The 12,157-nt window shown below is 37.6% G+C and overlaps 1 protein-coding gene across 3 annotated transcripts in view; it reads left to right on the forward strand.

Annotated features, from left to right (window-relative positions):
* The window catches only part of JADE3 (jade family PHD finger 3), a 213,156-nt gene that overhangs the window by 72,308 nt on the left and 128,691 nt on the right, over window positions 1-12,157 (forward strand). For all 3 annotated transcript variants that reach the window (XM_053579564.1, XM_053579563.1, XM_053579562.1), the window contains exon 2: window positions 11,552-11,608. In XM_053579564.1, the coding sequence (XP_053435539.1) occupies window positions 11,563-11,608 (46 nt within the window). In that variant the 5' untranslated portion in view covers window positions 11,552-11,562. The remainder of the gene's footprint in view (window positions 1-11,551; window positions 11,609-12,157) is intronic.

The raw sequence follows: 12,157 nt of genomic DNA on the forward strand, positions 1-12,157 counted from the left end.
AAAACAACTTGGGTATAACTTAAATTAGTGCTGAGAAGGAAATTTATAGCACTAAATGCTTAAGTGAGGGAAAGATGAAAGGTCTCAAATGAATAATCTAAGCTCCTACTTTAAGAAATTAGAAAAAGAATAGCAAAATAAACCTGAAGTAAGCAAAAATAAAAAAAAGGAAATGATAAAGAGCAGAAGTCAATGTATTTGCAAACAGAAAAACAATAAAGATAAACAATGAATCTAAAAGTTGATTCCTTGAAAAGAGATTCTGTCTTAATTGGTAATGGTGGAGTTTGAGGATTGGGATTTTGTAAGTTCCCCATGTAATTCCCCTGTGTAATAGGGGTTGAGAAGCTCTGTTGGGGAGGCCAAATATATTTTCTCGGGATTCACCTTGCTGTTGGCATCTACCTGCCATACCCTTTGATTTCTGCTGAAGGGAATTTGTGGCCATTTCATTTTCCCACAATTTTTGTTGCCCTCAAAGTCAGTACTGACTTTTATGTTAACTGCCATGTCTGATTGCTTCCTTGGCCTGGGCATCGCTCTGACCAGTGGGGATTTAACAGCAACCCTCCTTAACTTCATACCCACACCTGCCTTGATTGATCCTGGAATTAACTCTGAAACCCCTCTCTGATGGGTTTGTTACATGTCATTGGTTACCAGTTTTAGGCTATGATCACCTAAGCCACGGTGATAAGATGTTTAGTGTACCTGGTCCTGTGACCCTGGCTCTAAAGGAACCAAAAGACTTGATTTCTTGGTTGTTTCCTTGTTTGTCCCCTTTCTGGTCGCCAGTACAACGCCAGCCCTCTCTTAGCATAGTATTAACAGATGATATGTAGTAAGTTTGAGATTGTTTCTGTGTGTGACCTTGTATGTGAGGCATACATGCCTGTTATTGTTACTAAAACCTCATAAAGGTTATTTTTCCTTCTAATAAATTCTGATGATTACTTTAAATCATATAGATGTTATTGCAAATACATTACAAGTACACGTGGGTAAAGATTTCAATGTGGAAACAACTCACAGCAACAGATAAAGACATAATAGAAACCATTATTTTTAAATTATTTGGGTTTCTATCTGGAGAAAGAATTATACATTTCATAGTAAAAGCAATTCTTGCTGATTTATTATTTTTTTTTTTGGCCAGGGCTGGGTTTGAACCCGCCACCTCTGGCATATGGGACCGGCGCCCTACTCCTTGAGCCACAGGCGCTGCCCAATTATTATTAAGAGGTCTTATCTGCAAATGGTATTTTATCTTAAAGTGATTTACATTTTGTATATATGTATCTTTTTATTAAGATGCCAGTCTTATTTACTTATCTGAGTAGTTGAAATTTTTGAATGTATGTACATAAATTAAAAAGAAAATATACTGCTAATCTTTTAAACATTATTGGAAGTGAGACCTTTTTCCTTAAATGACATAAAGCAGATTTTAATTTGTAAAGGTCCGGAGCCATTCGTATCTGTCAAGACATCCAGGCTAAAACCTGAATGAAGTCTGTCTCAGCCTGAATCTCTCAGGTAGGCTGAGAGATTAGGGGCTCGGGTGGATGGTGTTAGGAGATTGATAATTCAGTTGTATACTTCAAATTCATTTAATTTCATTAAAAGAAAGATTTCTTGTAGTTTAGACCAGAAGTTGACAAACTGGCCTGTGAGTCAAATCTAGTTTGTTACTTGTATTGGTATGGCCTACAAGCCATACAGAATGGTTTTTATATTTTTAAATGGTTGAAAAATAATCAAAGGAAGAATAGTATTTTGAAACATGAAAAGTATATGAAATTCAAATAGTATGAAGTTTTTATTGGAACAGAGCCATCCTCATTTGTTTAGGTACTGTCTATGGCTATTTCATGCTACAATGGCAAATTTGAATAGTTATGACAGAGACCATATGGCCACAAAGCCAAAAATATTTCCTATCTGGTCCTTTACAGAAAAAGTTTGCTGTCCCCAGGTTTAGACTCACTTGCCAACCTGGTATTCCCATGCCAGATGATTTCTACTCAAGGGATTAGAAATTCCCTAACAATTTGTTAACAAGTCTGTATTAATATAAAGAGGGGAAGCCTGCTTCTTGGTGGCAGGGATAACTGTGGTTGAGATAGAAATCCTTGTCTCATTGGCAGGACCATACCTAGGCAAATCTGTATTTTCTTCTTTCCTTTTCTTTTTTCCTTAATGCTTTTTGAGGGCTTTGGAAAAGAATTGACCTCCAGACTCTTCAGCTGGTTACAGGGGACTCCTGATGTACTTTAATTTTTACAAACAAGCTTTAACTTCCTTTAGAAAGTACAGAAATGTTCATTTGTTCCAACTTCTGATATTTCCTCTTTCAAAGATTTGTTGGGGGTAAGAAGCAGTAAGATACATAGGATATGTTCTTTTTCTGATTTTCTTTACTCAGTCTCTAGATAGAATTTTATGACTTTAATTGCTGAGACTACTGAAATGTGATAAAAATAAAAAATATGCAAGGTAAACAGACTGGAAGGGGAGAGTTTTGATTTCATGACGTTGAAGTGTAAATCCTGAGTTAAGGCACAGGCACTTAAAACAGTCTCACTATTGGCTCAGCGCCCAATGGTGGTTATGACGCCAGCCACATACACCGAGGCTGGTGGGTCCAAATCCAGCCCCAGCCAGCTAAGCAACAATGACAACTGCAACAGAAAAATAGCCGGGCGTTGTGGCGGGCACCTGTAGTCCCAGCTACTCGAGAGGCTGAGGCAAGAGAATCACTTAAGTCCAAGAGTTGGAGGTTGCTGTGAGCTGAGATGCCACAGTCCTCTACTGAGGGCGACATAGTGACACTCTATCTCAAAAAAAAAAAAAAAAAAAGCAAGAAACAGTCTTACTGTGTAGAGCAGCGGTTCTCAGCCTGTGGGTCGCAACCCACAGGAACTGTATTAAAGGACCGCGGCATTAGGAAGGTTGAGAACCCACTGGAGAGGGTTAGTATTGTTTACCCCAAAGCAGAGGTAATCAGCTCAAGAAACGCATTTAAAACATTCATGACTTCTGTTTAAATAATAGTTTGAGAGGTTCTTTGCCCACATGGGTAGGAATTGACCCATAGGGATATAAGAAATGTGCTGCTCTGATCTAACCATTTGGCTAACTCATATGTCTGTCTGTCTATGATTATGGCTCTGAATGATATTTCCCTCAAAGACTAAAGGAGCTAGATTTTCAGATATTTCTCTTCTTAAGGATTATTTCCAAATACCGTCATGGATTTATCCTCTGATTTTATCTCAGTTCTACTTGAACCTGTTTACATTTTCATTTTGTTCCACTTCTTGAGCTGATGAGTTCTCTACGTTCCCTAAGCATTGCTGTAAATCCTGTTTTCCTTTTGATAAAATTGCCTCTAGGTTTCAAGGAGTGCCCCTTTGTTAATTCTGTAGATAATTGGATGAATAAGCTCAAGACAATCATTTCTACACTCTTCTTGATGCTTATTCATTTCTGCTTCATCTCTTTAGAGCTAGATTTCTCAGCCTTGGCACTGTTGACAATTTGGGCCAGATAAATCTGTGCATTGTAAGGGACTATCCTGTGCCTTGTAGAATGTTTAGCACATCCCTCCTGGCCTCTATCCCTCCTATATGTAACATTAATTACTACAACAACCAGTCTCTGGATATTACCAAATGTCCCATGGGGAGGCAAAATTGTCTTCATTTGAGAACCACTCCTTAGTATCTGGCTTTTCCAAAATGCAAAGTTTGTGCTTTCTGGACATGATATGAAGCACTTCTCTATCTGGTTGATTGTTTTGTGCTTTTCTGGATTTTTCCAGCTCTGGTTAATGTCCATCTTGAATGACAGTGACAACAATTCTATAGTTTCAGTGTTTCAGGTCAGCAGCATCATTTGGGGTGGCATAGAGGCAGATACCTTGAATACTTGCAGTACAACTGAGGTGCTTTTTGCACATACAGAAGAGACTTGGATAGAAAGCAAAGGAATGAATAATTGCAGGGAAGGCATATCTAGGGAGTTTCACTGAGGCAATCCAACAAATGAGTAGAACCAGGTTGGAGAGAAATGAACCAGTCAAGATAAACAGGGGATTTATAGGCAGAAGGAAGAGCCCCATACAAAGGCCCACAACAAGATGAATGTGTTCACAGGATCACATGGGCATGGCATGTGCAGAACAATTGGGGGAGGCAGGGAAGCAGCAGCTCATGAGACCTGATAGCTGAAGCCAGAAGAACACTATCGTCTTTACAGGCCATGAACAGGAGGCTGGACTTAGAAGGAGGCAGCATTCCTGACCTCTGGCTTTAGGGTTAACTTGGAGTACCTATTGCCAGTGTGCCTGCCAGCTCTGCCCTCTGGTGTCCATGTGGCTCCAAGTATGTTGCTTGAATGTTTCTGAGGCCCAATTTCCTCATCTGTAAAAACATCTGTAAAATGGCTGTTGATAATATGTGTAGGACTGTTATTGTGACTAGAAATCATAAAGACAGATCTAAAGATATACCATCATGGAATTATTCTGTTGATATTTGTTGGTCTCTGTAATTTTCCTATAGTAATTAAAGCAGCAGTGCTGTCACAGAAATGGGCAGACAGATCAATGGACTTTAATAGCACAGAGCCAGAAATTAGCTTGCCTTGTTTTCTTTTCTAAAAATCATCAATAACTCATTTATTTCCCAGGACTGTTGTTACTGGTATTAGGTAGTCTATTTCCTAGGGTCTTTACTGATAACACAAGATTATTTGTTTCTATCTATAATAAAAAATGATTGGTGTTAGAACTGTAATAGTTAAAAGAATGTAACGTTTTGTAGATTCTTTAAAAGTTTCGTCTGTCTGGCTTGGCGCCTGTACAACAGTGGTTATTGTGCTAGCCACATACACCGAAGTTGGAGGGTTCAAGCCCAGCCCTGGCCAGCTAACCAACAATGACAGCTGCAACAAAAAATAGCTGGGCATTGTGGTGGACACCTGTAGTCCCAGCTACTTGGGAGGCTGAGGCAAGAGAATCACTTGAGCCCAAGAGTGGGAACCCAAGAGCTGGGATGCCACGGGACTCTACCGAGGGTGACATAGTGAAACTGTTTCAAAAAAAAAAAAAATTCCCTCTGTCATGAACAGTTTGGTAACTCTAAAGAACAGACTATTACAGAAAATAGAAGCTTGTGTGTGTGTGCGCGCTTTGGTGTCATAGCTCACAGCAACGTCAAACTCTTGGGCTTAAGTGATCCTCTTGCCTTACCCTTAGCCTCAGCCTTACAAGTAGCTGGGACTACAGGTGCCTGCTACAATGCCTGGCTAATTTTCTCTAATTTTTTTAGTAGAGACAGGGTCTCACTCTCACTCAGGCTGGTGTCCAATTCCTGAGTTTAAGCATTCCACCCACCTCAGCCTTCCAGAGTGCTAGGATTATAGGCATGAGCCACCATGCCCTGCCAGAAAATGGAAATAAAGCTATTTTACCCAAACTTCATAAGCCTAGAACTTTAGATGAGAGGATTATTCATCTCACAAGTTATCTTAGGTCTTCTGAAACTCTCTGGGAGGTGGCGAGAGGGTCCATGCTCAGTTGGCTTTCTTCACTGGGAGTTTTAGAGAATTTAGGTACAGTAGAACCTCCATAGCTGACCACCTCCTTGAGTTGACCTAATTTTCATAGACTGGGCGTGTGGAGATGTACCACATGTACATACCAGAACAGTAGGCCTAGTTCCTTAAGTTGACCACCTGAATATGTTGACCAGTTTGTTACAGTCCCTTGGGTGGTCAACTTACAGAGGTTCTACTGTATTTCTTCTATGAGAAATGTTGTCCTTGATCCCCTTATGAGTCCCAATATATGGAAGTTTTCTTTTGCTACTTTTCTTAAGAAGACACCACCTAAATAGTTCTCCCTGGTAAAAATGTTACAGTAATTTTTTAAGATTTAGCTTTATCAACGTATAATTTACATACCATGAAATTCATTCATACAGTTCTGTGGGGTTTGGTATGTTTACAAAGTTGTACGACCATCACCACTATCCAATTTTAGAGTATTTGCTATCCCCCCAAAAAAGTCCTATGCCCGTTTGCACTCAGTCCCCATTCTCACCCCCAATCTTAGTTAACCACTAATAGATTTACCTATGCTGGACTCTTTATGTAAAGGCAACATTCAATAAGTAGTCTTGTATGTGTGACTCATTTTACTAAGCATATGTTTTTGCTATGTGTTTTAACCTGTTTTACATTTGTTTTACATGTTGTAGCACATTATCAGTGCTCTATTCCTTTTTATTGCTGAGTAGTATAGTATGAATGTACCACATATTGATTGACCATTATCTGTTGATAGACATCTTAATTGTTTCCAGTTTGGGCTATTATGAACAAAGCTGCTGTAGACATTTATATAGACATGAATTTTTATCTCTCTGGGATGAATGCTCAGGAGTGCAATTGCTGGGTCTTAGTTGCATGTTTAGTATTTTAATAAATGACCAAATTATTTTCTAGAATAAGCGTACATTATACATTCCCACCAACAAGGGATGAGTGATATAGCTTCTCCACATCTTCTCTAGCGTTTGATATTTTCTCCACATTTTTTATTTTAATAAATATGTTCCATTTCTAATAAATATGTAGTGATATCTTTTTTATTTTAATAAATATGTTCTATTTCTAATAAATATGTAGTGATATCTTACTGTGGCTTTAATTTTCATTTCCCTAATGGCTAATGATGTTGAGCATCATAGTTTATTTGTTATCTGTGTTCCTTTTTGGTGAAATGTCTGTTCATTATTAATTAGGTCATTTGTTTCATTACTATTGAGTTTTGAGAGTTTGTTTTTTTTTTTTTTTTTTGTAGAGACAGAGTCTCACTGTACCGCCCTCGGGTAGAGTGCCGTGGCATCACATGGCTCACAGCAACTTCTAACTCTTGGGCTTATGCGATTCTCTTGCCTCAGCCTCCTGAGCAGCTGGGACTACAGGCGCCCGCCACAACGCCCGGCTATTTTGAGTTTTGAGAGTTTGTTACACATTCAAAAAAAAAAAAAAAAGAAAGAAAGAAAGACCCTGTTAAGAAGATTTAAAAAAGCTACAGAATGAGACAAAATATTTATGTGTATTATATACATGTAATATTTATTACAGAACACTTATCTGACAATGAAATTTATATTCAGAATGTGCTAAATATAAATTTCATTGAAATTTATATTTATATATTTTTATATTTATATACAATATAAATGTATATATTTTATATATTATATATTATATAAATATATGTTTATATATTATATTTATAAATTTATATTTATATATTTCATTGAAATTTATATTTTTTATATTCAATTTCATTGAATATAAATTTCAATGAAATTTATATTCAGAATGTGCTGAATATAAATTTCATTGAAATTTATATTTATATATTTTTATATTTATATACAATATATATAAATGTATATATTTTATATATTATATATATTATATAAATATATATTTATATATTTATATTTATAAATTTATATTTATATATTTCATTGAAATTTATATTTTTTATATCCAATTTCATTGAATATAAATTTCAATGAAATTTATATTCAGAATGTGCTGAATATAAATTTCATTGAAATTTATATTTATATATTTTTATATTTATATACAATATATATAAATGTATATATTTTATATATTATATAAATATATATTTATATATTTATATTTATAAATTTATATTTATATATTTCATTGAAATTTATATTTTTTATATTCAATTTCATTGAATATAAATTTCATTGAAATTCAGAATGTGCTGAATATAAATTTCATTGTCAGATAAGTGTTTTGTAATAAATATTACATGTATATAATACACATAAATATTTTGTCTCATTCTGTAGCTTTTTTAAATCTTCTTAACAGGGTCTTTCTTTCTTTTTCTTTCTTTCTTTTTTTTTTTTTTTTTGCTTTGAGACAGAGTCTAACTATGTCACCATGGTAGAGTGCTGTGGCATCACAGCTCACAGCAACTTCAAACTGTTGGGCTTAAGTGATTCTCTTGCCTCAGCCTCCCAAGGAACTCAGACTACAGCCACCCGCCACAACACCCAGCTATTATTTTTTTTTGTTATTGTTTTCATTGTTTTAGCAGGTCCTGGCTGGGTTCGAACCCACCAGCCCCGGCGCAAGCGGCGGGTGCCCTAACCACTGAGCTATGAACGCTGAGCCAATAGCGTTCATAGAGCAAAAGTTTTTTTTTTTTTTTTTTTGGGTGATTTTGGTTTGGTTTTTCTTTTTTAATATAAGTAGAGAGTTTATTTGGACCAAGTTTGAGGATTACAACTTGGGAGCTTAGATGTAAGTTACCTTGAATATATATTCCCCTGAGCAAAAGTATTTAATTTTGATGAGATTACATTTTCCTTTGCCAAATCATGCTTTGAGTATCAGTTCTAAGAACTCTTTGCATATCCCTCAATCTTGAAGATTTTCTCTTGTGCTTTTTCTAGTTATTTTATAATTTTACATTTAAATCTGTGGTCCATTTTGAGTTAAATTTTGTGTAAGGTAGGAGACTGATGTTGAGATTTATTTTCTGTTTTAATTTCTCTAGCACCATTTGTTGAAAGGGTTATATTTCTTCCATTTAACTACTTTTTTACTTTTGTCAAAAATATGCTGGGCATATTTGATGGGAATATTCACTTTTTTTTTTTGAGATAGAGTCTCACTATGTTGCCCTCGGTAGAGTGCTGTGGTGTCACTGCTCCCAGCAATCTCCAACTCTTGGACTTAAGTGATTCTCTTGCCTCAGCCTCCCAAGTAGCTGGGACTACAGGCACCTGCCACAATGCCCAGCTATTTTTTTGGTGCAGTTGTTTTAGCTGTCCCAGGCTGGGTTCAAACCCACCACCCTCGGTGTATGTGGCTGGCGCCGTAACCACTGTACTACAGGCACCAAACCTATGTTCACTTTTAATAAGGCAAAAATATATTAGGTTGTGGTAGGCAGAATAATGAGCCTCCAAAGATGTCTATGTCCTAATCCCTAGGACCTATGTATGTTAGGTTACATGGCAAATGGGTACTAAGGTTGCTAATCAGCTGACTTTAAAATAGGGACATTATCCTGTACTATATGGGTGGGCCCAATGTAATCACAAGAGTCCTTAAAAGTGGAAAAAGGAAGCAGAAAACAAGGGACAGAGAATGAGATGTGATGACAGAAACAAGATCAGATAAAAGAGATTCATTGTTGCTTGCTCTGAAGATGGAAGAAGATGGCCAAGATCCAGGAAGTGTGAGTATCCTCTAGAACAGTGGTTCTCAACCTTCCTAATGCCACAGCCCTTTAATGCAGTTCCTGTGGGTTGTGACCCACAGGTTAAGAACTGTGGCTCTAGAAGAAGCTGTAATAGTCAAGGAAATGGATTCTCCCCTGGAGCCTCCAGAGAGGAACCCAGCCTTGTTGACATGTTGATTTTAGTTCAGTAAGACCTGTGTCAGTCGTCTGACCCTCTAAACTGTAAAATAATAAATTTATCTGAAAAGTTTATATATATACAACATCCCTATGGTATCAGACAAATGAATTTCTACTGTAGGTAGATTTGTGCATTCAATGGGAAATAGAAAATATACATGTAGGCAAGGTACTGTGGCTCACACCTATAATCCTAGCACTTTGGGAGGCCGAGGCAGGAGGATCCCTTGAGCTCTGCCCTGCCTCTCACCCTAGGAAAAATCACTGAGCCACAGCTCTTGTGCGGGTGATGGGGACAGTGGTGAGCTTCTCTTTGAGTGGCAGCCTCAGGTCTCCTAGGTTTGCCTTTGCCGAGATAGAACTCCCACTCCATAAGCTGAGGCCAGGGCAATCAAGGCCTCAGTATTCTTGGTAGTACCAAGCTCCAGGCATAGCCACCATCGCATTAAGTGGGGGCTGGGTGGAAAAAGGGAGGAACCCTTACCTCTTAGCCACACTCACCTAGAATTTAGCCTCAGCAGCAGGTAGCTGGGGTCAGGATGAGAGTTGCTAATGTCCTGCTATTGCTGGAAAGACTTAGCTATACCAGTCTGGCATAAGAACTGTGTTGAGAGGGGAGACAAAGGGATTGGGTGTAGGTCCAAATACCGCAGATGCTCACTGTACTTACTATATTTTAGTAGATTTTCTTGAATAAATGTTCTTCATTTGCTGTATACCCTTACAGACTAAATGGTGAGCTGTTTTTTAATTGAAATAACTTCTGTCATTTTCACTGAGGATCTCTATGGAGATCTTGACACTATCATGCCAAAAGTGGAACTCTGTAAGCTTTTTATCATGCAATTTTGTTATTATTCATAATTGCTCAGAGTGGCCTTATACTTGGATTTCTACTTCCTTAGTACATTGTAAGTGGCTTGAAGGCAATAGCCATAATCTTTATTCTTTATGGAATCATGTTAGCCCCTAGTAGCATCTTTGTATGTTGTATCACATAAAAGAATGTCAGTCACTGACTATGGCACTGTCTTTTCTAGTTTACATTTTCAGTCCTTCCTTTGTGACTTGATTAACTGTGCCTTCCTTTTTTTTTCTTGCACTCTGGTGGCTGGTGTGTTCCCAGAAGGGTGATGCCTCTTTTTTAATCTGTCATTGGCCATACTCAGTGACTGACACTTGAGCCATTATAAATTTTAATCTAAAGCCTTATTGACTTTTCACAATATAGGAACTTTCTACAACATTTCTTGGCAGTATATGTATAGTTATGATTTTAGATTAGACTTACATGTTTGAGATTTGGGGACAGGGAAGGAGAGAAAGGGCAGGCAGAAAAACAATGTGGCCATGCCCTTAAAGGTGAGACATACCTCACTTTTTTCAGCCAGCCATGTCTCATTTCTTTCTTTCTTTTTTTTTTTTTTGTAGAGACAGAGTTTCACTTTATGGCCCTAGGTAGAGTGCCATGGCATCACATAGCTCACAGCAACCTCCAACTCCTGGGCTTAAGTGATTCTCTTGCCTCAGCCTCCCAAGTAACTGGGACTACAGGTGCCCGCCACAACACCCGGCTATTTTTTTGTTGCAGGTTTGAACCCGCCGCCCTCAGTATATGGGGCCAGCACCTTACCTACTGAGCCACAGTTGCCGCCCCATGTCTCATTTCTTTCAACCTTGGTCCTTGATGGTGCTGCCCTCTTGATTGATGTTTTTTCCTTTCCTGTTCTTCCCTTATTGGGGATCCCTGGCCGGTGATGTCCCCCATGGCTCCCTCTCTTTGTTTTGGTGGACAGTGGATATGTAGCCACACCTGAGGCTCGAGTCAGTATTGGACCATTCATCCTCTCTGGCTTGCCTAATTTTTAAGAAACTTTGTATTGATGGATTTGGTAGTATTCTTCCATTACTATAAGTCATTTGAGAATATTCTTGACAGAAATAATTTAATTTGAATGATTTCCCTGCTTCTCCTTCTGGGATCAGCCGGACAGTGTTGACTGCCTTCTGGGATGGGTGTGTGTTGACTGTTTTATTCAGTGTTGTTCTATTTCCCAGGATGCTCCAGGATGAAACGCCATAGGCATCTCAGCAGCAGTGGCAGTTCAGATGAGTGTGAGTAGAACCAGCTGGCAGCTGGTAACCTTTGTTTCTATATGCCCCGTGAAGATTTCTTGAGTATAAGCCACTTCATGCTTCCTTCGATGGTTAAAAAATAATACTTCTGGTAAGGAAAGCTTGAGGTATCATTTTCTTACTCATTTAAATTTTATTAGAGATAAATTAGGTGGAAAAATTGGTTTTGTGGGGGCATATACCATTTTTGTTTCTCACTTTTCATTTAACTAAACAACAAATCTAGTAAAAAAGAAAAAAAAAGCCAACTTTCTCTAGAAAGGAGGAAAAGTATGAGAGCATAAATTGTGGGCCCTGCTTCTAATTGCAGCTCAAATACTAAATGTTTGACCATGGGTCAATTTATCATTTGTAAAAGTCAATAACCTTATTAACAGTAGCCTTGGAAAATTGCTAAAGCATACACAGCTCTATGTTTTTAGTTTTCTAGTTGTTTTTGCAGATATTTTTTCTCCAGATAGAAGATGAATTGTGTTATTCCAAAATATTATGAGGCATAATTATACCAAATTGGGTCTTCTGAGCCTT

Source organism: Nycticebus coucang, chromosome X, assembly GCF_027406575.1.
Source record: "Nycticebus coucang isolate mNycCou1 chromosome X, mNycCou1.pri, whole genome shotgun sequence".
In the NCBI taxonomy this organism is placed as follows: domain Eukaryota; kingdom Metazoa; phylum Chordata; class Mammalia; order Primates; family Lorisidae; genus Nycticebus; species Nycticebus coucang.